Here is a 27,969-nt window from a genome sequence, read left to right as displayed (position 1 = left end):
TACCGGGATATAAATTATATCGGAAAGACAGAACAGGTCGTGCGGGTGGCGGAGTGGTACTATATGTGAAGGATAATATAGAATCAAATGAAGTAAAAATCCTAAAGGAATCAAAATGTTCCATAGAATCATTATGGATAACAATTCATTCCTCTAATATGAATATGGCATTAGGAATATATTACCGACCACCTAACCAGGACAGTGATAGTGATGCTGAAATGTTAAGGGAGATTAGAGAGGCTATCAAAATAAAAAACACAGTAATAATAGGAGATTTCAATTATCCCCATATTGATTGGGTGCATGTCACCTCAGGACGGGATTCAGAGATTAAATTTCTTGATGCCTTAAATGACTGCTTCTTGGAGCAGCTAGTACAGGAACCCACAAGGGGAGAGTCGATTCTCGATCTAGTCTTGACTGGAACGCAGGATCTGGTCCAAGAGGTAACTGTTACTGGACCGCTTGGAAATAGTGACCACAATATAATAACTTTTAATATTCCTGTGTTGGGAAGAACACCGCAGCGGTCAAACACTCTGGCATTTAATTTCAAAAAGGGGAATTACACTAAAATGAGGAAGCTAGTTAAACAGAAACTAAAAGGTAGAGTAATTAAACTAAAATCCCTGGAAGCTGCATGGAAACTGTTTAAAGACACCATACTAGAGGCCCAACTTAAATGTATACCCCAAATAAAAAAACACAGTAAGAGACCTAACAAAGAACCACCATGGCTAAACAGCCATGTTAAAAAGGCAGTGAGAGAGAAAAGGGCAGCTTTTAAAAAGTGGAAGTCAAATCCTAGTGAGGAAAATAGAAAGGAACATAAACACTCCCAAATTAACTGTCATAATGTAGTAAGAAAAGCCAAAAAAGAGTTTGAGGAACAGCTAGCCAAAAATTCAAAAAACAATAGTAAAATGTTTTTTAAATACATTAGAAGCAGGAAGCCTGCTAAAAAAGCAGTGGGGCCCTTGGATGATAAAGATATAAAAGGAGCGATCAAGGAAGACAGTGCCATTGCGGAGCGATTAAATGATTTCTTTGCTTCAGTCTTCACGGCTGAAGATGTTACAGAGGTTCCTAAATCTGAGCCAGCCTTTTTAGGCGACAAATCTGAGGAACTCACTCAGATTGAAGTGACATTAGAGGAGGTTTTGGAATTAATTAATAAGCTGAATAGTAACAAGTCTCCAGGACCAGATGGCATTCACCCAAGGGTTCTGAAAACTCAAATGTGAAATTGCGGAGTTATTAACAGTGGTTTGTAACCTATCCTTTAAATCCACTTTGGTACCAAATGACTGGAAGACGGCCAATATAACACCGATATTTAAAAAAGGCTCTAGAGGAGATCCTGGCAATTATAGACCGATAAGTTTAACATCAGTACCAGGTAAATTAGTAGAAACACTAGTAAAGAGTAAAATTGCAAGGCACATAGAAGAGCACGAATTGTTGGGCAAAAGTCAGCATGGTTTCTGCAGAGGGAAGTCGTGTCTGTCTAATCTATTAGAATTCTTTGAAGGGGTTAATAAACATGCGGACAAGGGGCACCCAGTGGACATAATATACCTAGATTTCCAGAAAGCCTTTGACACGGTCCCACACCAAAGGCTTTTATGTAAATTAGGTGGTCATGGGATAGGAGGAAAGGTCCTTTCATGGATCGGGAATTGGTTAAAAGACAGAAAACAAAGGGTGGGAATAAATGGTAAATTTTCACAATGGAGGGGGGTAACTAGTGGTGTTCCCCAGGGCTCAGTCCTGGGACCGATCCTGTTCAACTTGTTCATCAATGATCTAGAAAATGAGGTAAGCAGTGAGGTGGCAAAGTTTGCAGATGACACCAAGTTGTTCAGGACAGTCAAAAGCAAAAGGGATTGTGAAGAACTACAAAAAGATCTCAGCAAACTGAGTGATTGGGCAGCAAAATGGCAAATGAAATTTAATGTGGGTAAGTGTAAGGTAATGCATGTTGGAAAAAATAACCCAAATTACACGTACTACATGATGGGGTCAAATTTAGCTACGACAGATCAGGAAAGGGATCTTGGAGTTATAGTGGATAGTTCTCTGAAGACATCCACGCAGTGTGCAGCGGCAGTTAGTAAGGCAAATAGGATGTTAGGAATTATTAAAAAAGGGATCGATAATAAGACAAAAGATATCATACTTCCCCTATATAAAACTATGGTACGCCCACATCTCGAGTACTGCGTGCAGATGTGGTCTCCTCACCTCAAAAAAGATATATTGGCATTAGAAAAGGTTCAGAAAAGGGCGACTAAGATGATTAGGGGCTTGGAAAGGGTCCCATATGGGGAGAGGCTAGAGAGACTGGGACTTTTCAGTTTGGAAAAGAGGCGATTGAGGGGCGATATGATAGAGGTATATAAAATCATGAATGGTGTGGAGAAAGTGAATATAGAAAAATTATTTACCTTTTCCCATAATACAAGAACTAGGGGACACCAAATGAAATTGATGGGTAGTGGGTTCAAAACTAATAAAAGGAAATTTTTCTTCACACAGCGCACAGTCAACCTGTGGAACTCCTTGCCCGAGGCGGCTGTGAAGGCCAGGACTCTATTAGGATTTAAAAAAGAGCTTGATAAATTTTTGCAGGTCAGGTCCATAAATGGCTATTAGCCAGGGATAAAGTATGGTGCCCTAGCCTTCATAACAAGGGCAGGAGATGGATGGCAGGAGATAAATCACTTGTCTTCTGTTCTCCTTCTCTGGGGCGCCTGGCATTGGCCACCGTCGGCAGATGGGATGCTGGGCTTGATGGACCTTTGGTCTGACCCAGTATGGCCATTCTTATGTTCTTATATGGGCTGGTATGCTGGCACCACGCCAGGGGGTGCCCTGCCAGCTGAACAGATAGTGCTCGGGGGAAAACTTCTGAAAATGCACACACCCCGCACACACGCACCTACACAGAATGGACATGAGAAAGCTCTTGAAGATGAAAAAATGTTCACCAACAGCTCTATTTTTACCAACACACAGGCCCTGTATACATCCTCAAGCACTGATGAAGCATGAACAAAATAGGAAGTTATTACATACAAAACTTCATTCTGAAGAAATGAGGTTTGCTGCTCACACAGCATACCTGACACAAACCCACAAAAGACATTACAAATTAAATCACCATTATGCATAACCTCTACTCCACCCTCCAGAAACATACCCTTCACCAATTACTACAAGCACTACTACAAGCATTACAGACCACATAATTCACTACCTTAACACTGCTCCATCACATAAGAACATAAGAACATAAGAATGGCCATACTGGGTCAGACCAAAGGTCCATCCAGCCCAGTATCCCGTCTGCCGACAGTGGCCAATGCCGGGTGCCCCAGAGAAGGACAACAGAAGACAATGATCAAGTGATTTATCTCCTGCCATCCATCTCCTGCCCTTGTACTGAAGGCTAGAGCACCATACTTTACCCCTGGCTAATAGCCATTTATGGACCTAACCTGAAAAAATTTATTGAGCTCTTTTTTAAACCCTAATAGGGTCCTGGCCTTCACAGCCTCCTCCAGCAAGGAGTTCCACAGGTTGACTGTGCGCTGTCTGAAGAAAAATTTCCTTTTATTAGTTTTGAACCTACTACCCATCAATTTCATTTGGTGTCCCCTAGTTCTTGTATTATGGGAAAAGGTAAATAATTTTTCTATATTCACTTTCTCCACACCATTCATGATTTTATATACCTCTATCATATTGCCCCTCAATCGCCTCTTTTCCAGACTGAAAAGTCCCAGTCTCTCTAGCCTCTCCCCAAAATCACCCCCTTTATGGTCTCCACTGCACATGGCCTTGAGTAAAATTCTTCATTCAGTGTCACCAAGTAAAACAGCAAACATTCATAATTATTAAAGTTGGGGAAAAATCATTAGGTAATGGGCTGGAAGAAAGAAACGGTAGCACAGTTAGGGTGTGTCTACACTTGCATTCCTCTTTTGAAGGAGGCATGCAAATGAGGTAAATTGAAAATGCAAATTAGATATAAATTTGCATATTCCGCACCTCGTTTGCATATTCTAATTTCAAAAGAGCTTCTTTCTAAAGAAGAAAGCCAGTGTAGACGCTGCTCTTTCAAAAGTAAACCCCAACTTCGAAAGAATCCTTCTTCCCATTAAATTAAGGGAAGAAGGAGTCTTTCAAAGATGGGTTTACTTTTGAAAGAGCAGCGTCTACACTGGCTTTCTTTTTTTGAAAGAAGCTCTTTTGAATTAGAATATGCAAACGAGGTGCTGAATATGCAAATATACCTTACTTGCATTTTCAATTTACCTCATTTGCATACCTCTTTCAAAAGAGGAATGCAAGTGTAGACACACCCTTAAAGTTGTACAATATGATAGTTGTGATAATGTTACGTTGTATGTTGCGGATGGAGGAGTAAAAATTTGTTGTGTACCAGTAAACAAAGATAATTGCTTACTTTTGAACTAATACTTTAATTTAATTCAATTTTTCTCACATGGTGTTCTGTAGAGCCCAGGGGCTCTGCAAAGTGAAAGTAAGGGTTCCATGAGAAAATGATAGGGGTCAGTAACCTGCGGCTCTGCAGACACATGCTGCTTTAAGGAGTCATTTGTGATTCTGGACACAGATGCTGTTGACTCCTCTGTGGCTCCCTGCCATGCCACAACTCAACTTGTAGAACTAAATTTAATTTGTTTAAAGGATGCGGGGAGGGATCTGGCTGTTATACCAACTGAATTTAGTTCCATTATTTCAGTGGCAGCAGGGCAGGGAGCCATAGAGAACCTCTCATTTACAAAGTAGCCAGCACATGTGCAATGGTGGTGGGGCAAGAGGAGCCTATGGCTATCTGGAAGGGGAGCCAGATGGGTCCTACAGTTCCTGCATTGTCTTTGATTATCATTGGGTGTGATTGGCCTCTCATGTTGCCACAGGGCAGCCAATGAACTCTGGCCCTTGGGACGAGATTTGGAAAAGCAGCAGTGGCAAAGGTATGTTGGGTGAGGTAATGGGAGGAGTTAACTTGGGAGGAGTTTGTTCAGGTGGGGTTAGGCTGGGGGGCCTCCTTGGGTGAATGGATTAGTCCCAGGGGCTGGTTTGGGGCTGAGAGGGGTTAAGCCATATACCAGACTAGTGTTCTGCAAATTTTTTTCAAGTTTAAATGGGTTCTGTGGCCAAATAAAATTGGGAAATGGATCTAAATTATCCAATCAGTTCCTGAAGAAAATTTAAGGAATGGATAGAAAACAGAATTAATATCCTCTGAATATCCCAATAATTTTTGAATTAAGAATTACCTGTGTTATTGGCCAACATGTTTCCTCCATTCTTACTAATGTATGAAATCCACAAGAAGTAAGAAAAAGATAATCATCGACAAGATAGCACAATCAAAAGCCATGAAGATATTATTTAACTCCACAGAGCTGAAATTTGACTGGGAAAGTATTTCTAACATGTGGAACAAGTCCTAAGGGGAAGAGCCTCTAAGAGTCTGGTAACTTAATCTTTAGAGTCATTGTGCTAAGCTCACATCTTAGATGAGCAAAATATTACAGCAATGTTCGTGTAGTCTAAGGGTGAAATTGTTTTCTTTTCTTCTCCTTCCCCTGAAGTTAAACACATTAGCATCATGCATGCAGTCTTCTACACTGTGTACAGAATATTATCTCACAATGTTTCCAAATCTCAAAATAAAAAGCTTATACATCTCTTGCCAAATGTGAGAGAGTGAGCATGAGTGAGCTATGAATAGAACTATAATCCTACCTTCCAGCTATCACACTTTACAGCTTGATAACATTGAACTGACTTTTTTTTTCTTTTAATACAAAAAGTCATTAGCTACTGCAGCGTGGCCAGTATGGTATTTTAAGGAATTCAGTGAGTAAAAAAATCTATTGGCCTTATTGGCCTGAATGAAGTGCAGCCAGTACATGTGAAAAGGGATGTAAACAGCCATTAGCCAGGGGAAAGAATGCAAAACAAACAAAAAAGCTGAAATACCATTATGCTGCCCTCGCATACAGAAGGTAGAGCCCAAACTTTTGACAATGTTGGGCACAGGTCAATTTACACACAGGACATGGGATACAAGTTTGGGAACAGAACCTGTACTATGGTACATGCCTCACCTTTTCCTACCCTTTACATTAGATGTGGGTATAACAAATACGCAGGGCAAAACTGTCCCAGGCACTATGTCAAAAGTATAAGGCTATACTGATATATAGTATAGGGAGGCATAAGTCCACAGAAGACTGGGACAATGCCATCTGACAATAACAGTTCCACTTACAGGCTATGTCTAGACTCCAGGGTTTTGTTAGCAGGTATCTTGCAACAAAACTCCTGTTGACAGATCTTGTCCAGAAAGCAAGGTGCACTGAAGGAGCGATCTGCTCTGTCGACAGAGACCAGGCAGCTCAGCTGCTCTCTCAACACAACCACCACCTGGAACCATGTCAGCCAGGGTTGCAGGTCACCCATTCCTTCCAGGAGCCCGTGCTGGAGCCCTGAGGAGATGGGTGCATAAAGAGACCCCTCCAGACAGTCATTCCCTGGCCCTGCCGTATAGTCTAAGGGTGACATTTCTTTCTTTTCCACCTGATGCTCTAGGGCCTGGATTAAGTTCCTCAACCAGAAGGGCTACTTCCCCATGGTGCTGCAGGCCCTGGTTGACCACTGTGGAGAGTGCATGGATGCTTACATTTGGTGTGTGTTCTGCAATTCCAGCCTGTGTCGGAAGCTGAAGTTGGATACATTCATCCCCTGGTGTGAGCTGGTGGTTAGGGACATGAAGATGCCAGTCTGCATTGTGGGGGATGAAGCTACCATGCTGGTGAAGCTGTATATCGGACAGCTGGACCCCCAATAGGGAACAACTCAATGAGTGCTTGAACCACACCAAGATGCAGGCTGAGTGCACCTTTGGTTACCTCCACGGACAATTCAGGTGCCTGCTGACTCGCCTTGACATGGCGGAAAGCAACATCCACCAGGTTTGGGGGCTTATTGTGTCCTGCACAACATCATGGAAGGGAAGGACATATCTTCCTCCTGGGGTGGGGGGTGGCTGCTGGCTGTGAGGGACATGCCTATGAACAGCTGAGCATATCCACCAGGCCCATCCGGACAGGCTGTGGATCCGGGAGACCCTGAGGGAGAGCTTCTCTCAAAGACCCCAGTAACCTCCCCCAGTGACAGCCTTGGTTCCACAGCCTTACCCTGTCCTGCCATGACCCACCCCCTTCGCCCTCTACCACTCCCCAACCCCTGAACAGTAAAGATGAACACATGTAGTGAACAATTAACTGGGTTTTAGTGAACAAAAAGGTGACATTTACAAAAGAACAGCTATACATTTCAAAACTATTTACAAAAAAGTGAAGCGAAACATGAAATGTAATCATGTGTGAACTATTTACAGGAGGGGCTTGGGACAGGAGTAGGGGGGCCTCAGAACATGTGGGTAGAGGGCCAAGAACTGAAGGGGTAGCAGGATCCCAAGCAGCATCAACCTCGGGATCACATCCCACGAAGCCCCTGTTGGGGTTGGACTGGGACCAAGGACAGGTAAGGATAAGGAGGGGCTGTGGCCACATCTGGATGGGCAGGAGGAGCAGGGGGGATGTGGGAGGCAGGTGGAATGGGGATGGCCCAGCCTTCGTTCGGTGCTGGTCCAGCTGTACGGAAGACAAGGAGGGAGAGATGGTGAGTCATTCATGTTGCACAGCCTGAAGCCATGGTCCCCACCATGAGCAGTGACCAACACCCCGTGGGCCTAGGGTCAGGGATGTCTAGAGAGAAAAGCCATGTGTGGCCTGTGCAGTGGGCCATGCCACACAGGGGCTCCATGGGGCCACTGAAGCCATGCTGACTGCTGTGAACCTCCTCCCTGCTTGACGGGCTAGCGGCCAAGGCGGGTGTCTGGCCACAGAGAGGTATCCTCGTGGGTCATGGGTGAGCTGGGAGCAGCCTACTTCTTCCTGGGGCCCTCTCACATACCTGGGGCTCATGGCACTGTCTGCGGAACGGGTGCTGCCTCATGCCGGCAGGCGTGCCAGTGTGCTGTGTGCCGCACACCTCGGTGTGTCTGGGGTCAGGCCAGTGCCCTTGTGGCTATCCGGCTTCCAGTCGTGGCGGGTTCTGGGAGGGCCACCACCTCACTGGGGCTTGACACTCATCTGGCCTCCCATGAGCCTGGCAGCAGAACCCTGTTCCCCAGGCCTGGGGGCTGTCTGCTGGTCCAGGTGGCACACACAAATGCTGCACACGATGTTCCACACGCTGGGACTGCAGCTTAAGGTCCCACCTGAGCTGGCTGAGCATCACTGGCAGCATGTCCCATCTGCACGTGCTTCCCATGCTCTGGGGTGTGTGACACACGGGACACTCAACGGGTGGACACTTGCAGAGCTCAGAGGAGGCCCAGGAGGTGGGTGGCCTTGCTGCCAGGAACCAGGTCCAGTGCTAGGAGGAGGCTGCTTCTCTTGGAGTCTGTCTCCTGTGAGGTTTGGCCCTCTGTTGGCTGCTCCTCCTCCTCCATGGGCTCCTGCTTCAACAGGGGGAACCTCAAGCAATAAGTCGAGTCTCAGGCCAGGGAATGAGGTGCTCCCCACTCCAGGATCTAGTGGAGCTGCTGGTAGTAGGGGCAGGATGGTAGTTCTGCCCCCAAGCAGCCTGCAACATATCAGGCCCAGTACCCCTGCAGCAGCTCTTTAACTTTGGCCCCCACTTGCTCAAGGCCAAAAAGCACTCCCTTCTGTCAACTTACTCTCAACAGAACACACTTTACAATCTGGATGCTCTACAGGTTTTGTCAACAAGACCCGGCAGTATAGATACAGCCACAGAGTCAGGATGTTAGCATCTCTAGATGACGTGTCCATAAACCTAGAGAATCAAGCACTGTGAACTGGTTCTGACAGAAAATTAGCATGTAGGATGAATCCTGTCAATAGGTTGGTAGGGATAATAGAATTCTAGACTGCACAGATCACCTCTAGCAATTGCTCAGGAAACAAGGATAATAAATAAAACAAAGCCCCAATGCCCAGCTCCATTTCTACAAGAAAAGAACAATGAGCTGCTGTGCAGCCTGCTATTCTTTGTAATTGTAACACCAACAGACCTGGGTCACTAACACCAGTGATTGAACCTGAGATCATAGGGGCTAAAGCCCTGTGGTCTACCACATGAGCTAAAGGCCAGATGGCTGTCAGCCAAGTATATAGAGCAGAGACTTCACTCACCCTAGTATGAGGTCTCAGTGCCTCTGGGTACTACATAATTATACTCTTAGCTATTTTCTGGAATAAACATTATAATGACTGGCTGTGTCCACATGTACAACTTCTTCAGGAAGTGGCATGGTAATGAGGATCCAGAAAATGCTAATGAGGCACAGAGGTAAATTTCCTGCACCTCATTAGCATGTGGGCACATAGTTCGGAGTCCAGAAGAAGTTCTTCCAGACTCCAAATACACGTGCAGATGCATAGCCCACGGGGATCTTCTGGAAAGAAGCCCTCCTTCTGGAAGCCCCTTTTCCCCCAAATTTTGAGGAGGATGGGGTTACTGGAAAGAGGTTTCCTTCCAGAAGATCCCCATGGGCCGCGTGTCTGCATGTGTATTTTGGAGTCTGGAAGAGCTTCTTCTGGACTCCGAACCATGTGCCCATATGCTAATGGGGCTTGGGAAATCTACATCCTTCCCACATTAACATCTTCCGGATGACTCATTACCATGCCGCTTCTGGAAGAAGTGGCACATGTAGACACAACCACTGTGTTTTAGGTAAAAGAACTGCAGAACGTGATGACTGTCATCTGGTGTCCTGTCTGGGACAGCTTTGGAGAAGGAGTATGACCTTTTCAGTGGCTTCATTCATACCTTTTGCTGTTCTTTACACACCATTGTGCAGAAATTTAAATAATTTAAATTTAATTTTTTTTCTGGAAATTAATGGCTAGAAGTTTGTCCCTGGTTTGGGACTCCACCACCATCCTCTCACTTTTCTGAGCACATCTCGTTCTCCTACACTATTGCATCACAGTGGAAAAATAGCCCTAATCAATGTTGAAAGTTTTAATCATATGGAAGCCCTGTGAAAGTTTTATTTGTGTCAGGAAATCCAGAAGTAGAGCAGCAAAAGCCATTGTATTTAGTAAAAACACGTATGTTAAATATGCATAACCCATATTGTGTTGCACTTAGCATGTCAGTACATTTATTAAGTGGCACCAACTAGCTATTTTTCTTCTACTCTTTCATTTCCCAGAGGAACACAACATCTCTCTTACTATCTTTCCCCTTCTTTGAGTACCTTTGAGGAACATAATAATGAAGTGCAAATGTGCTGAACATAAGAAATGGAAGTACAACAAAGACTGTGATGAATACTCAGAGCTTACAATCATAGTAAGAAAGATGTAAACTTTGTGCATTAGTTATTCCCTTGAAATTTAAAGCAAAGGAAATAATAGTACTTAGGGTCCTATTAGTTGTTAGTTGAAAAGTAGCATTGTTAAAACTATGGTAAAAACAATTTTTGAAAGGAGAAAAAACAAAAACCTGAGGGATCAGAACAATATATTGAGTCTTTTAAAATGCATTTTGAGTTTGAACTTCTTGATTCTCTTTCTCCCACAGAAAAGTTGATCCAATAAAACATATTAGCTCACTGACTATGTCTCTCTTGCGATTCTCTCTGAAAGTATATTGAATGTTTTGACTTTGATATAAACAGAAAGTAAAATAACCAGAGAAGCTATTTCCAATGATACCTCAAAAAAAAGCCACCCTGCTCCCAGAGAAAATGTAAACTGGCCACATACATTGGAAACAGTAAGTTTTAGCTTCTGCAGAACTGTATGCATTATTAGTAAAAATACATCACTGACGGAGAACAGCTTAACTGACTCAGTAATTATCCAGTCCGACCTCTTTTTGACACTTCAGAATAGAAATCAATCAAGTATAATAACGCATTTGGAATATGTCATGCAGAGTCTAAGTAACTGGTTTGAGGTACAGTTATAAGTAAGACTTTCAAGGCTCTTTGTACTTGCTTGTGTAATGTAAATAGAATTTATCTTCACCCAAATTCTATTTCCACTCCTGCAGAGTTCTTGAAGTTCCTAAGCTACAACGATTTAGGGTCATTTGCCATGGCAAGACTGTACATAATGGGTCAGATCAAGAATTTACTCTGAGTCTATTTCAACGCATAGCACTTAGCTATGCTATCTCAGCAGAAGAGCAAGCAGGTAATCTTAAAAATTGAAAGTTCCCTCTCTCTGCTCTAATTTGGAAGTAATCTAAGCCACTTATATTGGCCCTATTTCCTTGGTACTTCACATTTTTAAACATATTTATCCTCAAAACACTCCTGTGAGCAGGAGAGTACTATTATTCTCATTTCACAGATGGGGAACTGAAGAACAAAAAGAGGTACTTTGCACAAAAGAAAATTGATACAGAAGAAAGAATTAAATTCAGATCTCCTAAATCACCTAAATGTGTTACCTAGGCTACGTCTACACGTGAAGCCAACATCGAAATAGGCTATTTCAATGAATAACGTCTACACGTCCTCCAGGGCTGGCAACGTCGATGTTCAACATCGACGTTGCGCAGCACCACATCGAAATAGGCGCAGCGAGGGAACGTCTACATGCCAAAGTAGCACACATCGAAATAGGGGTGCCAGGCACAGCTGCAGACAGGGTCACAGGGTGGGTTAGTGCTTCCAGGGCAACAGCTAGCCGCTCCCTTAAAGGGCCCCTCCCAGACACACTCAGCCTGCACAGCACGCGGTCTGAAGAGCCATAGGCACGCAGACCTCGGGCGACGCAGTCATGGACCCCCAGCAGCAGCAGCAGCAGCAGCAGCAGCAGCAGCAGCAGCAGCCAGACGTCCACCCAGCCCTCCCTGCAGGAGCAGGGCTCGCCCTGATCCATGCCATGCGGGAGGCAGCTGAGCACCTCCTTGCCACACCGGAGTGTCCCCCAGGGGAGCAGGACTCAACCCCCAACCCTGCAGCACCCCGACCCCACAACCGCCTCACACGCCGCCGCCTGTGGAGCTACCCCACCAGCACCGACTGGTGGGAGCGGCTGGTGCTTGAGGAGTGGGACGACGACAGCTGGCTCAGGAACTTCAGGATGAGCCAGCAGACATTTATGGAGCTGTGCCAGTGGCTCACCCCCGCACTCAGGCACCAGGACACTGCCATGCGGCGTGCCCTCACAGTGGAGAAATGGGTCGGCATCGCTGTCTGGAAGCTGGCCACTCCAGACAGCTACCGATCCGTAGGCCAGCAGTTTGGCGTCGGCAAGGCCACCGTCGGGGCTGTCTTTATGGACGTAAGAGGACCCACGGGGGAGGAGGGCAGGGGGGCCCTGGCAGGGCAGGGCAGGGCAGGGCTGGGCCACGCACACCCTGCTCGCCCCTCATTGGTGCTCTCCCATGTGCTTTCCCTGCAGGTTGTGCATGCCGTCAACGCCATGCTCCTCCACAGGCTCGTGAGGCTGGGCGACCCAGATGCCACCATCGCGGGCTTTGCCATGCTGGGCTTTCCCAATTGCTTTGGGGCTCTGGATGGGACTCACATCCCCATCCACACCCCACAACACAGTGGAGGACGGTACATCAACTGCAAGGGCTACCACTCAGTGGTCCTCCAAGCCTTGGTGGACAGCCGGGGCCATTTCCAGGACATTTATGTGGGCTGGCCTGGCAGCACCCACGACGCCCGGGTTTTCTGGAACTCGGGCCTGTGCCGCCGGCTGGAGGCGGGGACCTACATTCCCCAGCGGGAGATCCCTCTGGGGGACACCACCATGCCCCTCTGTGTCATCGCCGATGCGGCATACCCCCTCCGGCCCTGGCTCATGCACCCGTACACGGGCCATCTCTCTGCCAGCCAGGAGTGCTTCAACCAGCGCCTGAACCACGCGCGCCAGGTGGTGGAGTGCTCATTTGGCCGCCTCAAAGGGCGCTGGAGATGTCTCCTGACCCGCCTGGATGCGGGACCCAACAACATCCCCCAGATTGTGGGTGCCTGCTGCGCCCTGTACAATTTGGTGGCGAGCAAGGGGGAGGCCTTTTTTCAGGGCTGGGCTGTGGAAGCCGGCAGGGGCAACGTGCAGCCACCCGCTGCCCCCAGTCGCCAGGTGGACCCCAAAGGGACCCGGGTCCGGGAGGCCCTCCGGGCCCACTTCGAGGAGGACGCGGGGTGAACTCTTCCAGGCCCCCCACTGCGCCCCCCCACTTCCTCCATAACAATCCCTGCCCCTACACCCACACCACGGAGCACCCAACAGCACCCCCCCCCACTTCTCCTGGACAAATAAAAGCACGCACTCGTTGGTAAAATGAAACTGGTTTTCTTTTTTTAACTGCTTTTTGAACTAATAACAACAAAACTATGTACAAGTTCTACTAACTAAACCATAACATAAGTGAATAATAAAAAAGTTTCCATATATTTACATGCAACAAAAAACAGAAAACCAGGGATTGCAAGGACGGGGAGAACTATTTACATGGGGGCGGGACTGGGCAAACGGGGGGCACAAATACATAAGTCCAACTATATACAAGGGGGGAGGGCCATGTCCTGGGCCCCACGCCCCTATAGTGTGGCACTGGCGGTGGGCGGCCGGGAGCCTCGCCTCAGCCGCAGCCCTGTCCGGGGCTGGCTGGGGGCCGGGCGGACCGGAAGATACGTCCGGCGAGTCTCAGCTGGCCCCAGGTGTCCCTCGGCAGTCCGGCCCTCGGTGGTGGGTGGCGGGGCGACAGCAGACGGCGCGGCGACGAGCGGAGCAGTGGGTGGTGCGGCGGGTGGAGCATGGGGGTCAGGTAGTCCACTAGCTGATTGAATGTCTCCATGTAGGCCCCCCATGCCTCTTGGCGCCAGGCCAGCGCCCGCTCCTGGAGGTGGAGGTGGAGGCAGCGTTGCTCCACCCGCAGACGCTGCTCCGCGACCTCCAGCTGCCGGCGATGGATGGCCAGCAGCTGGGGGTCCGTCGCCGCCATGTGGTGTTGCGGGGTCCGCCATCTTGCCCGCCGTGGGGCCGGTTGGTCCTCCGCTGAGGGGCTGGCCTGGAGCGATGGCCCCGGAGGGGATTCCGGGACCACTGAAGCCTCGCCGGCGCTCTCCGGTCCTTCCCATGGTGCAGCTGCGGAACACAGGAGGTGGGGAAGAAGAGTGGAGACAGCCGTTAGTGTGGGCCCCAAGCCGTGGCCCTTGTCCCCCCACCCCTCTGCTGCTGGTTCCCCATCCCTGTCCCCGGGAGATGCTGCTGTGATGGGGTTCACGGGTCCCCCTGCACTGCACCCCGTCCCCTGGCGGGAGTGACTCTCACTTCACTCAGCAGGGTCTGACAGGAGAGGTTTCTTAGGCCACAGATGCCCAGTTTCTCCCAGGAGTGACAGTCCAGCAGTCAGAGACAGTCCTTCCAACCCGTCCTGGGGAGAAGACCCCAAGGGGTGCCCCTCTGGGGTGTAGCTTTCCCCCTCCTCAGGCTGGCTGCCTTCCAGCTCTCCCTTCCCCTAGTCTCTACCTGCGCCCCCCCCACCCCGATTCAAAGCCAGCTCGGCTCCTCCCCCCTCTTTGTTCAGGGCAGGGGTGTCACCTGCCAGCTGTAGCCCCAGGATCATCCTTTGCCCCTGGGAGCTATTGAGCTTGTTGCTCATATCTAGCCTGAGTCTCGCATTTGCACTCCCCCCACTCCATCACATGTTGCTGCGGCTCCTGCTGCTGCGGGGTGTCCCACCCCCTCGTCCTGGGGGACCCTAGAGGTTCCGCTCCCCCTTGCCCCGGGGATGGGGCATGGCACTGTCGTGCTGGGGGTGGGGGGGAAGGGGCTGATGCCCTCCTGTGAGAGACATGGCATTGCTGTCCTTGGGGCCATGGCCATCTGGGCATGTGGAGGGCCCTGGCCACATATCTATTACCCCCGCCCCTCAACCCCGGGGGTGTAGACCGGGGGGGGTACATACCTGTAGGTCCACTCCCACGGTCCAGGGACACCCGGGGGGCGGACGCCCAGCTGCTGCTCCGGGAGGGGAGATCGATGTGCAGCCCCGTTTCAGCGGAGGAGGAGTCCCCCTCCTCCTCCTCCTCCTGCTGCGATGCCCCGGGGGTGGGCTCCAGGGGGGGCCCCCGGGGTGCAGGCCTTACCTCTGGGGCGGACTCCAGCTCCGGGGCCTGCTGGGGCTCCTCAGCCGAGGTGTCAAGAGTGGCTGGAGGGGAGGAGGTATGCTGGGGGCCCAGGATGTCCCTGAGCTCCCTGTAAAAGGGGCAAGTGACGGGGGCGGCCCCAGATCGGCCGGCCACATCCCAGGCCTGGGCGTAACCCTGCTGCAGCTCTTTCACTTTACTCCGGACATGGTCCGGAGTGCGGGTAGGGTGACCCCAGGAGGCCAGGCCCTCGGCCAGCCGAGCGAACGCATCCGCGTTCCGCCTCTTGCTCCCCATTACCTGGAGCACCTCCTCCTCGCGCCAGAGCCCCAGCAGGTCTCGAAGCTCGGCCTCCGTCCAGGAGGGGACCCGGTGCCGCTTGCTGCCCTGGCTGCCCTGGCTCCCCTTGGGGGGGGTCCCCTGGAGGCGCTGGGGGTGCTGCCGTGCGGCCATGAGGTCAGTTGGGGGTTCTTGGGGCTGCTCAAGAGCGTGCAGGCTGGCCGCGTGTCTGGGCTGCCACCTGCACGCTCTCTCAGCTTCCTGCACAGGAAAGGGGGGGGAAGGGGACCTTTAAGGTGCCGCTCCACGCAGCCACCATTGAGCTGAGGGGCTGGAGAGAGCGTCTCTCAACCCCCCAGCTGATGGCCGCCATGGAGGACCCTGCAATTTCGATGTTGCGGGATGCGCAACGACTACACGGTCCCTACTTTGACGTTGAACATCGAAGTAGGGCGCTATTCCCATCCCCTCATGGGGTTAGTGGCTTCGACGTCTCGCCACCTAACGTCGATGTTAACATCAAAATAGTGCCCAACACGTGTAGCTGTGACGGGCGCTATTTCGAAGTTAGTGCCGCTACTTTGAAGTAGCATGCACGTGTAGACACGGCTCATATGTTATAAATTACAGGGACTGCCAGTTTGCTATTCATGACACATCGTAGTGCTTGGAAGTACATGCAGCTCTCTTCTTTGTATTGGCACATATTATTGTCATTTCTTGTGCTCTCAGTAAAAGAACCAGTCCAAAGAGTGATTTCAACTTTAAGTCATTGCAATCCTATTTTATCCTTAAAAACATAAAAAGAGGCCACTTCCTTTATATCTTGCTTATATTAGTTTGCAAAAATATTATTCCACAAATATTTTGCTTTACAATTTTAGCATCTAACAATTTTAACAATTAAAAAAAATTAACTTACCTATTACGAATTGTCGTGTTTTATTGCTTTCTAGTTCCAGCTAGGCAGTCATTTTAAAGCAAATTTTCAGTGTAATCTGAATATTTCTTCATGACCTGTTATACATGTTGCATAACCATTCATTTGCACTGATAATTTAGTTACCTTATAATGTGATTGTAAAAGACTATTACCTACATCCCCAGCAGGAAGCTGCTGCAGTAATCTTTATGGAGCCGGGGAGAAGGGGTAGGGCTGAGCTCCTGTTGCACACCAGAGGAAATTGTCTCATATACCACTGTTGGCATGTGTGCAGAGGCTGCCGAGCCCTGCTCTAGTATTTACAGCATGAAACACGGGATTCGTGTATCGTTTGTCGAGAGCATTACCAAGTCTCTAGTAATTTTTTCCTCACTTAAAGTAGCGAAAACTGTGAAAGGACAGAATGTTTTACAACCAAATACTTGTATGCTTAATGTTGAATCTATATACTATTTTCTACCATTACACGAAACTTAGAAATGTGTCAATCTGAAATCTAGTCACCTTTTTAAAATCAGAGCTGGAAACGGCTTCCATGCCCCAGTTACACATTTTTAAAAATTATCTCTCTCTCCTCATGCTGTGTGAAAGATACACATTAGTAAGGGAAATGTACCAATATGAAAAAGTATATATACGTAAGGAACTGGACCCACACCTACACCACAAAGTGCTGTCAGAAACACGTGATTCTTATAGGGCAACTTGGATGAATAACTGCTCTTTAATGAATAACGGTTTCCCAGTTCAAAAATAAACACATACTGTTTTTGTTTACATCCTTATTATTTTAATCATTGATGTTGTTACATGTAACAAGAGAAGTGTGATTTTTACTTCATCAGTGTCCTTTATAGAGATTTGGCAAAATTTGGCAAAAAAAATCCATTTTTGGTAAATAAAACCGAAAACCCTTTGTCAAAAATGTGAGCTTTACAGAATTTTAATTCAATTAAAAAATCCCTTTGATTTTGCACCAAACAGTGAAGCATTATACTGGAGCTTCAGAATTTGAAAGTGAAACAACCACACCTGGAATCCCTGGAGCAGCTCCAGCTGAGTCCCTGCTGTTTTAGAAGAGATAAAAGCTGGCAGCACAATATTCTTTCTGAGGTGATATTTTCTGTGTGCAACAGACACGACTGACCTGAAACATCCCAAGTCTACTGACCTACAGGACACACGGGCTATGTCTAGACTAGAGCAATCTGTTGACAGAAGTTACTGTCGGAAGAGATCTTCCAGAAAAACTTCTGTTGACAGATCACTCCCACACACAAAAGTGGATTGAAAGAGCAATCCACTCTAACAACAGAGAGGAGCCAGAGTGCCTGACCACTCTTTCAACACAAGGGCCAACTGGAAGCTAAGCAAACAGGGCTGCTGGGTTAACTAGAAGCCCTGTCAACAGAGGGCCTCCGCAGACCATCTACATGGCTATTTTGTTGACAGAAACAGTAAACAAGGGTGTGTTATTCCTCATCACAGATAGGCAGAATGCTGTGGGTGGAAGGGCCGAGTTTTGTCAACGAAACACATTTTGTGTGTAGCCGCTGCGGGAGTTTTGTTGACAAAACTGGGTTTTTGTTGACAAAGCTCTCTAGTGTAGACATAGCCATTGAGAGATACAGTGCATCTATTTACATGGGCTCCCATGAAGGTGGACTTTGAGAACAATCAGATTGGAGATACACAAGGAATTTGACTGATGGCAGGTGGTTCAATGTTGTTTTTATAATTCATGGCACAGGTGCTTGAAGCCTTAGTTAGGAACCCATTTTATTTGTTTGTTCAATAAATCTAAATAAACAAACCTACATAAAGAATGAAAGTGACTTGTTTAGTTTCACTGGCTTACTTAAAAGCAATGAAAATACAACAACACAGTGAAAATAAATTATTTAAATTTCTTCAGTTTTAATCTGAAATTTTATTATAACCATTGCCTCTTGAAATGTCACTTTGAATATAAAAATGTTCCTGAACGGATACAAAGCAAAATAAACACTTCCAATCCCAACCCCACTCCTCTGCCCACATTATTGTGGTGCATTAACTATTGTATCATATAGCACAACAAACCATATTCTGAAATCTCACACACATTCATGGAGATGAAGGGCAATACCTTAAGGAAAGTCTTAGTTTCCTTTTCAGAAATCTAACATGATATACAAGTTACACAAATAATACACAATGAAAGTGTGTTTGCTAAAGGTGCTAAAATTATACATTCACATAAACAAACAGTCCATGTGTAAATGGAAAACATTTAAATATTGAACACACTGAAACAAGTTAAACTAAATTATGTTAACCTCTAAGTACAATATCCTTCTTCCAAAGAACTGAAATCATAGAATCATGTTACAGCATTTTCTGCTAAGACAAATACTTGCACCTCACCCTGCAGCAAACACATGTGACTCCTCCTCATTGTGAATTTCTTCACTGAGTTGCTCTGTTGTGTGGCAATCACACGAGCATGGAATTTTCTGTTTAATCCTACCTTCAGAAACACTATTTACATTATACTTAAATCTTCTAGGACTCTTCAAGACATAGCACAAAATCTCATGTTTGAATCTTAATTTACAGACTTCATGTTTTAAGACAGAATTGGAACCCATTGTCTTTGTGGGAGCACGAGCACCTGGTGGCCGGGCCTCACTCGCAAGGCAGAATGACCATACACTCCATCTTGGAACGCTATCATACAACGGCGGGAAGGTCTGAAGTCAGGCCAGGAGAAAGAAATCAGAAAGTTGACAAGTAGTTGGAGAGTCCCCAAAGAGAACATCCTGACAAGCAGATAGTAAGCCCCCAAAGAGAACAGCTGGGGCTAGTAGCTGGAAGCCCCCCAAAGAGAACATCTTGGTTGTACAACATCAGAGGGTCTCAGGGGAGGTTCAGAAAAAGACCAAGAACAGAGAAAATCTTGTAACATGTTCTAACAGGCCGGGAGGATAGAAAGCCCAAATTAGGTAACAAACGCTTTAATTGGCCAGGTATCGAACCCCCAAGTAAGAAACAGTATAAAAGGTGATTTAACAGGAATAAGGGTGTGGGCTCCTGGACACAAGGCGGAGGCTAGCAACTTCCAGTCCAGACAGCAGACCCCGGCCTGATCACCCGGACGTCACCACCACGAAAGGTCCCAACCAAGCCGTATCTCTGACTTGAAGGGCCGCTGTAACGTAGTTATTGGTGAGATGTGGGAGCATTGGATGTTATTGGTAAGTCACATGTAATTATATATAGTTATATATAACCTAGTATTTAGCTTATGCCAAATAAATAACTATCTATCTATCTATATATATATAACAAGTGTTAAGTAATTGTAGTTACAAATAAATGAATAAATCACTATTGGTAAATACCACTAGCTGGTCTAGCTGGGTCTATATAGAGAATTATTGGAACTTAGAACAGCCACAGGGCATTGTGGTGTTCACAATCGGAGTGTTATTGTTCCTGGTACTCATAATACTGTGGAAACCTAGGTTTTAAAGTAAATACACTGAATCACATATTGCTGCTACACTATATCAGGTTGCTATAAAGGTGGGGTGGTTGGTCCTGGGCCACTCGACTCCCCCCGCTGTATCACACCCCACGTGCACCCACGGGACCCGGAGTAGGTCGGCACATCGTCATGGCGTCACGGACAGGATGTCAAGGGTCTTATCCCTTGGGATGTGGATGCCCGTGGGAGTCAACAGGGAGGGAGTCAAAGCCTGAGGAGTTATTTTATCATGCTCAGTTCCATAAATTGGAAACCGAGCAGGGCGGAGAAGAGGGACTTGATGTATGTCTGTTTGATAAGGGGGATGACAGAAAGTATACTATGAGAGTGTCAGTTGAGGGACTGGCTTGTGTCTTAAGAAAACACCCAGGGTCGAGGTTTTATCCCAGGGAGGAAAAGAAGCAGTTGCAGTTGGAAGGGATACAGAAACCGCTGGATCCCAAGCAGAATCAGATGCATGCTTATAAAGTGTTTTTAGGATGTGTAGAGAGAGCTACAAAAGAAAAGAACCCGTGGTTTCCGAAATATGCCTTGGAAGACGGGGGACAAGCACATAGGTTGCTGGTAGAGACAGCTGAGGAGTGCTGGGAAGCACGAATAGCTCATAAAGTAAAAGCAGATGATCATGACCCAAGGCGATTGTTAAAAATCGTGGCAGAGAAATTTGTTAAGTTGTTATGCACCCTAGACACGTTAGAAGGATTGGCTAGGTCGTTGGTCAGGGAACAGTAAAAGACATCTGCTCTGGAGAAAAAAACAGGAGGACTAGGGGAAGTAGAGAAGGGGGGCACCCAGCTCGGGGAGTCAGCTCCTCTGAGAGAGCTACCCCCCCCATATCCCCCAGAGGTGATTGAGTCAGCGGTCCCCTCAGCCCCGACGTTGTATCCAGATTTCAGGCAGCTGAAGGAAAAGGGGGAAGGACCGAGTAGCATAGGAAAAGGGGAACGTGAGCAGACCGTGGATGAAGGGACAGGAGTAGTACAAGCATTTCCTATAGCAGTCACACGAACAGAGCATAATCAAACTGGGGGAACAACTACTAAGATTGTGTTACGGACCCGTACCCTGGGGGAACGGAAAGAGTTATTAGACAGCACTAGCAGAAAACCCGGTGAACCGTTGCCTCAGTGGTTAGGTCGGTTAGTATTACAGTTTGGATCAGATCTAGTAGATAAAGAAGAGGCTAGATATTTAGTGCGAAACTCTCGATGGTCAGGGGGTGTTGCGAATAGCCGGGAGATAGAGGATAACACCCAATGGCCCGTCACTGTCCCAGCTGTCGTCTCCTTGATGACAGAAGGCATGTTACAAATGTTTAACATACCGTTGGGATCAATTAGGACTGAGGAGGAGCTGATAAATACCATTGCTGGCATGTCATTTATCATGTGGCAAGCTCGCCAACACCCCTTAGGACTAACAGCAGCTCAGGCTAACAATCCCCGTCCTTATTTGTTTTTGGCAGACCCGTCTCAAGTACCCGTTAGTGCAGTAGCTGTTGAAGGGGCTGGTGAGGCAGCAGGGATTACAGCAGGAGATCTCATGTGGCTGCAGACAGTAGTCGGACGTCCTTTGGGTACTTTGTTTACGGTCACAGGCAAACTCAAGTTTCCAACAAGCGTAGGGGAAACAAAAGTCCTAGCAGCAAGCAAGAGCAGGCAGAACCGAAAGCAAGGAGAGGGAGAGCAAAAGTTTTCCCCCCTTGAAAGGGCAGTATTTGGGTTCTTGCTGAATAACAGCAATCTTACAAGAAGTGAACTGAGAAAATTGAGTCCGGAGGAGCAATTCACCTTGGCAAAATAGAAGGGTTTTGTCCCTTACGGAGACAGTGAGAAGGGGAAGAATGGGGCAGACGACAAGGCAAAAAACGATTAGGGGATGCTTCAGACAGGGCCATATCTGAAGTAACCGAGCTTAATCGAGACACAAGGCCCTACACTAAAATACATATAGAAGGGGAAGTAATCAGATTTTTGTTAGACACGGGTGCACAGGTTTCAGTAATTAAGCCATCTGTCCCACACACTAAATTAGGAAAAAAATTATGGGTCCAGGGACTGCACGAAGTAAAAGCCGCAAAAATGGCTATGGTTAAGGTTAAAAGGGGTAATAAATTTTATAAGATTAGAGCTATTATAGGGCATGAAAATTTACTAGGGGTAAATGAGATTCGACGACTGGGCCTGAAGACATTAATATGGCAGGCCTTACCAGTAAAATTAGAAAGTGCTTCAGTGCATAGTCCAAAAGTAGTTAACGGGAGTCCGTGGAAGTTCAAACTAATTCCTACCCCAGAGGAAGGGAAAGGGCACATAAGAACTTTATTAAAAAAATTGCTGTCAGAACAAAAAATAGAGTTAGTACCAGAGTCAAGGTTTCTGTCTCCCGGGTGGGGAATAAGGAAGCCGAGTGGAGATGGGTACCGGCTGGTGGTGGATTACAGACAGGCTAATACACGAGTAGAAAGGGTACAATTTACAACACCATATACCTTACCGGAACTCTGGAAGATGTTACAGTCTAAGAAACTGAGATATGGGGTGAGTATTGATCTTAAGGACATGTTTTTTCAAGTCCCCCTAAGGGATGATCAGGGCATCTTAAACTTTTCAGTGTTAGGGAAATTATATAAATGGAAAGTTTGCCCTCAAGGCTATGTTAACTCCCCAGCAGTGTGCAGTTTAAAGTTGACGGAGACTTTAAGTAAGATAAAGGAGGAACCGAGAACGGTTGTGTTAAATTATGTAGATGACATTTTAGTTGCCGGAGAGGAGAGGGAAACCACACAAAGGCTTCTAAATAAGGTATATCAACAGTTAAAACTGAATGGATGGCAGGTCAGTGAAGATAAGTCGTCCAAGGTCGTGCAAACAGAGTTCTCTTTCCTGGGCCTGCAAATAGACTCTAATGGCATTAGGCCAAGGGAAGGAAAAGACAGACGATTAAAGGAGTGGGAAAATAAGCATCCTGAGAATAAACAACAAGTACAACAAATCTTAGGAGAATTAAACTATATTCGACAGTTTCTCCCCCTAGAAATTAATTGGGCAATTAGGCTATTGCAGAAAAAAGTCACTAAGAAACACCCATTTTATTGGACCACAGAGGATTCAAAGGCGTTGACAAAACTTATTGAAGTTAGTAACCAGCCGTTGACTCTATCCAGGGTGAAACAGGAGATTCCCATAACTATATGGCTGGCATGGACCGCAGACCATTTTTTAACCAGGATAACTCAAAGGGGCAAGATAATACATTTGGAGCAATGGAGCATAAATGGATCAGAACGAAACTATGGGCCGTTAGGGAAGCTGTTGCTGGGACTTGCACACTTGCAATTCTGGTCAAAGGGGCACGTAGGAATTATAGAAGCTCCTTTAATAACTGCATTAAAATGGATTACACCGGACTGCCCTGCCCCGGATTTTTCCGGGACCCTGCGCACCGGGGCACAACTAACAACACAGGCCCAATATTTTTGGGGAAATTGGGAGCTTAAGGATCAGATTAATGAAATGGAGGATATAACTACCCGCCCTGTGTTTTGCAAAGCAGTAGGGCAACCGTGGATAGTTACAGATGGGAGCACAAAGGGAGGACAGGATAGAGCGGCAATGTACTGTGTAAAGTGTGAAGCCATAGAGGTTAAAGCATTGCCTTTCAAGCACGGAGCTCAGCATGCAGAAGCTGAGGCATTCTTTATGGGTGTAGAACATGCATTGGAGAAGCATTCACCAAAGGAGGGGTTAATTATGGGAGTTGATGCACACTATATCATCCTTACAGCTACGGGTAAGGGAACTGCAGATTTAAATCGAGACAGGTGGAAAAAAATGTTACAAAGTGTTAGGGAAAGGTATCACCGAGCATATATAGTGCATATACGGTCCCATAGGCCAGATACCTACTGGGCTCATAAATTTGTGGACGAACAGGCACAACAGCCCATTGTAGTAGGGGCTAATAAGGTTCCAAAGGAGGAAGTGCAATGGTTAGCAAACTGGCTACATAATGAATGGGGACATTATGGGGCTAGAAAGAACTATCACCGATACCAGAGGGAGATAGTGGGGAAAACGGAGATACCGCTGAATATTTGGGAACATGCAGGACGGCAGTGTTTTGTGTGTCAATCAGAAAAATCCATGGGGACAATTGCCCATGACAAAGGTGCTTTTGCAGCTGAACAATTCAAACCGGGAACAGTTTGGCAGGTTGATCTAATGGGACCATTAGAAGGGGCCCGTCAATACCCCAAGGGGCTGGTAATAGTCGATCTGGGAAGCAGACAAACATGGGTCTTGCCCTTGCAAAGGACAACAGCCAAGGAGGTAATAAGAGGCCTTAAAAAGGCAGTGGCACATTGGGAAATACCCACAGAAATTCAAACGGATGGGGGACCACCATTCACTGCATGCCAACTAGAACAGTGGCTTACATTTTATAACATCAAACATCATGTTCATTTACAATACCATCCCCAAAGCAATGGTGTAGTAGAACGAAAAATAGGGGTACTGAAATTAGGAATTAAAACAGAAAACAAAGCAAAAGGTTATAAGGGATGGGATTTAATTTTGCCAAAGGTACTTATTAATTTAAACCAGCAAACATCAAGGTGGCCAAATTTGCAGCCCAAAATCCCAATGCCGTGGCAAGGAAAGTTTGCGGCAGAAGAGTTAGTATGGGTTCATATACCCCAATTGAAGGGATCAATCCCAGAGGAGGGAAAGATAATACGACAGGCCCAATACCCTAATACCTATTGGGTAACTCGCTTACAGCACAAAGGGGAAGTGCTGGTGCATCACAATTGGCTTAGCAGAAGATAATTTGTAACATATAATCTAACCATATGGCCAGGATAATTTTCTGAGCCTAATGTGTTTTATTACAGGTCAGCCTAATTCATGCTGGGAGCGGCAATCCCGTATGGAAATCGGCAGCACGAAACTCCACCAATACTGTTGAATTATGGGCAACTGCATTCGCAGTTTTAGCCAATGCCACTGAATGTGTAGTTTGTACTAACAAAGTACCCTCTGCTAATGAGGCTCCATTTCGATTGGACCCTGTGTTTATGAACAGTTCTAATTTCAGTTCTACTAACCTCGGATATTTCCCCGATTATCAAGAAAGAAACTCCAGAGCAAGTACACTTATAACGTTGGCTATAACGGATACCCCTGCCCCAGAAGGAACTTTTTGTTGGGACTTTCCGCGTTTACATGAGACAATATATCGATGTATTGGAGAACAGCGAGAAGATTACAAGCCAATTTTTGTTGGGTTTCAACAAAACTGTAATTTGACGCTTTCGCTGTTTGAGTTATATAATCATTCAAATATAAATGTAACCGATAATTTTGGTAACAAGAATAATACCCATTGGTTATCGCTTGCAGATGTGTGTAATAATGATAAGTCACATCCAGCATTTTTTGCAGCCAACGGGGTTTTTCGGCAATTGGATATGGTTGAACGGGGGTGTAATATTACCAAATACTCCACTAAGCACTTTAATGCTACCATCATAAACCCCATGACGTGTTTGGGTCACTCACCCAAAAGTAAGGCCAAAAATATGCAAAATCAGGGTGTGCTGGGCGGATGCCCATGGTGGCACAGGTTTAATAATACACGGCCACAGGCCAAAGTTCCCGACCACTATATATATATAACAAGTGTTAAGTAATTGTAGTTACAAATAAATGAATAAATCACTATTGGTAAATACCACTAGCTGGTCTAGCTGGGTCTATATAAAGAATTATTGGAACTTAGAACAGCCACAGGGCATTGTGGTGTTCACAATCGGAGTGTTATTGTTCCTGGTACTCATAATACTGTGGAAACCTAGGTTTTAAAGTAAATACACTGAATCACATATTGCTGCTACACTATATCAGGTTGCTATAAAGGTGGGGTGGTTGGTCCTGGGCCACCCGACTCCCCCCGCTGTATCACACCCCACGTGCACCCACGGGACCCGGAGTAGGTCGGCACATCGTCAGTCTTGATTAAAATTTTGTTTTAAAATCACCAAGGGTCAGATTCAGATCTTCTTAACTCACATCACATAGTAACTGTTGTGCATATGGTGATCAACACACACAAACGCATGTACATTCATATATAACAACCCTTCTATGAATATGAAGTGTCTCTGCATTTATTTTATGTCATAGCAATTCAAAAGCATTATTTTTATTTGTGATCTCTTTACTCCATAGCAAAATTTTGAGGGCTCACAACAATTATTATATTAATCTGTAGTGTGTATTCAAACAGCATTATTGACAATACTGGAATTTTAAAATTACAGATATAAAATTGTTCCTTATAGTATATGGCTGTGGCCACACTAGGCCCTCCTTTTGGAGGGGCTATGGTAATGTGGCACTTCGGGATATGCTAATGAGGCACTGCCATGAATACACAGCACCTCATTAGCATAATGGCGGCCGTGAGCACTTTGAAACTGCTAGTTTCCAAATGCAGCTGCCCATGTAGCTGGGGGGCCTTTTGAAATGGACCCCTAGTTTCAAAAACCCCTTATTCCCAAATCCAGATGGGAACAAGGGGCTTTCGAAATCAGGAGGGTTGTTTCGAAACGCCCCCCAGCTACACAGGCAGCTGCATTTGGAAACCAGCAGTTTCGAAGCATGTGCAGCCACCATTATGTTAATGGGGTCTGGATATTCACAACAGCATCTCATTAGCGTATTCTGAAATGCCACATTACCATAGCCTCTCCGAAAGGGGTGGCTTGTGTGGCCACAGCCTTTGTGTTGAAGATCATAGTCAACAATCCTATCAAGCTTGTCAAAACATTTAAAATCATAATTTAATAGGTAAAGTTAAGTAGTTTGCTGCACCTGAACTAAAAAAGTACAAAAAATGATACTCCACTTTGAATGAATGGCATATATCACAACTCCATGAAGAATTAATTCTATAGAGAAACATGTAATCTGAATGTGTAGGTACAAAATTGCATTTCTCATAGCTCAAAAAAGTGTCCAGATCAATGACAGGAGAAAAAAATCTTTGATATGTTAGGTTACAATCTACTACATTACCAAATTCCAATCTGTTGAATGCATCAACTATAAGAAATGTAAAGTGCCCACCTGTTTTAGGGTCAACAGAAAAGTATGGTTGTCCTTGAAGAATACTATACACCACCCGGGCACTGTTCCCATAAGTTGGATCATCTGCATCTGTAGCTGTTACCTGTAGTACTGAGGTTCCTGTAAATCGAGGAAAACAAGGTTTAGATGATAAAAGTTCCAAATCTCTGGTCAAACTTATATATACACAATTATTTTAAAATGCATTTCCAAAATTTACTCTATTTTTTTCAGTCGTCTCTTCTTTCTAGCAAGAGAAGGGACAAATTGCAGAATTGCTTCTCCTTCTTTCAGCCTTCCATATTTTTAAAATATTATCATATTAGTATCTAACTAGAAAACATGATGTATGTTAAGATCTGGGGTTTTGTTTCAGTTCACTAAGTAAAGATAGCAACAATTTCAAAATTCACACTCAGATCAATATTTTGAACATACCAAAGTTATATATTTTGGGATAAGCCTCTGCTCACTGCAGATGCTAATCTTGAAACACATAATCCTTTTAGACCACATCCATGGAGCCCCAGAGATCAATAAAAGACATAAAACAATCAAAACCTAGAATTCAGAAGACTCCAAAGAACAAAAACAAACCTAAAACTACTTCCTACAAAACTATCAACGGAATTGCAGACAGAATTCAAGAATTAACAGAAACATCTAGGGACAACCTTCTTGCTGTGACTAAGGGTTAAGATATTTTAAATAAATTATTAGTTGCAACTTCTACAATGTCATTATGTGGAATGGGATTATGAGCTGCACTCTAGAGAGGTTAAACTGTGTGAATTATTGGGCAGCAGAGATGTTGGCAGCAGAGATGGCTCCATTTGCAATCAAGAAACTTTGAAATTTATGATAATTTCTTCTGTAA

The 27,969-nt window shown here is 45.9% G+C and overlaps 1 protein-coding gene across 8 annotated transcripts in view; it reads right to left on the bottom strand.

Annotated features, from left to right (window-relative positions):
• CDH18 (cadherin 18) overlaps positions 1-27,969 on the bottom strand; it is a 1,028,199-nt gene that overhangs the window by 226,166 nt on the left and 774,064 nt on the right. For all 8 annotated transcript variants that reach the window (XM_074987814.1, XM_074987813.1, XM_074987811.1 and 5 more), the window contains one exon: positions 27,093-27,212. In XM_074987814.1, the coding sequence (XP_074843915.1) occupies positions 27,093-27,212 (120 nt within the window). The remainder of the gene's footprint in view (positions 1-27,092; positions 27,213-27,969) is intronic.

This window comes from Carettochelys insculpta, chromosome 2, assembly GCF_033958435.1.
Source record: "Carettochelys insculpta isolate YL-2023 chromosome 2, ASM3395843v1, whole genome shotgun sequence".
Classification (NCBI taxonomy): domain Eukaryota; kingdom Metazoa; phylum Chordata; order Testudines; family Carettochelyidae; genus Carettochelys; species Carettochelys insculpta.
The sequence above is the reverse complement of the archived record's forward strand: the minus strand, read 5'-3'. Positions and strand labels throughout refer to the sequence as shown.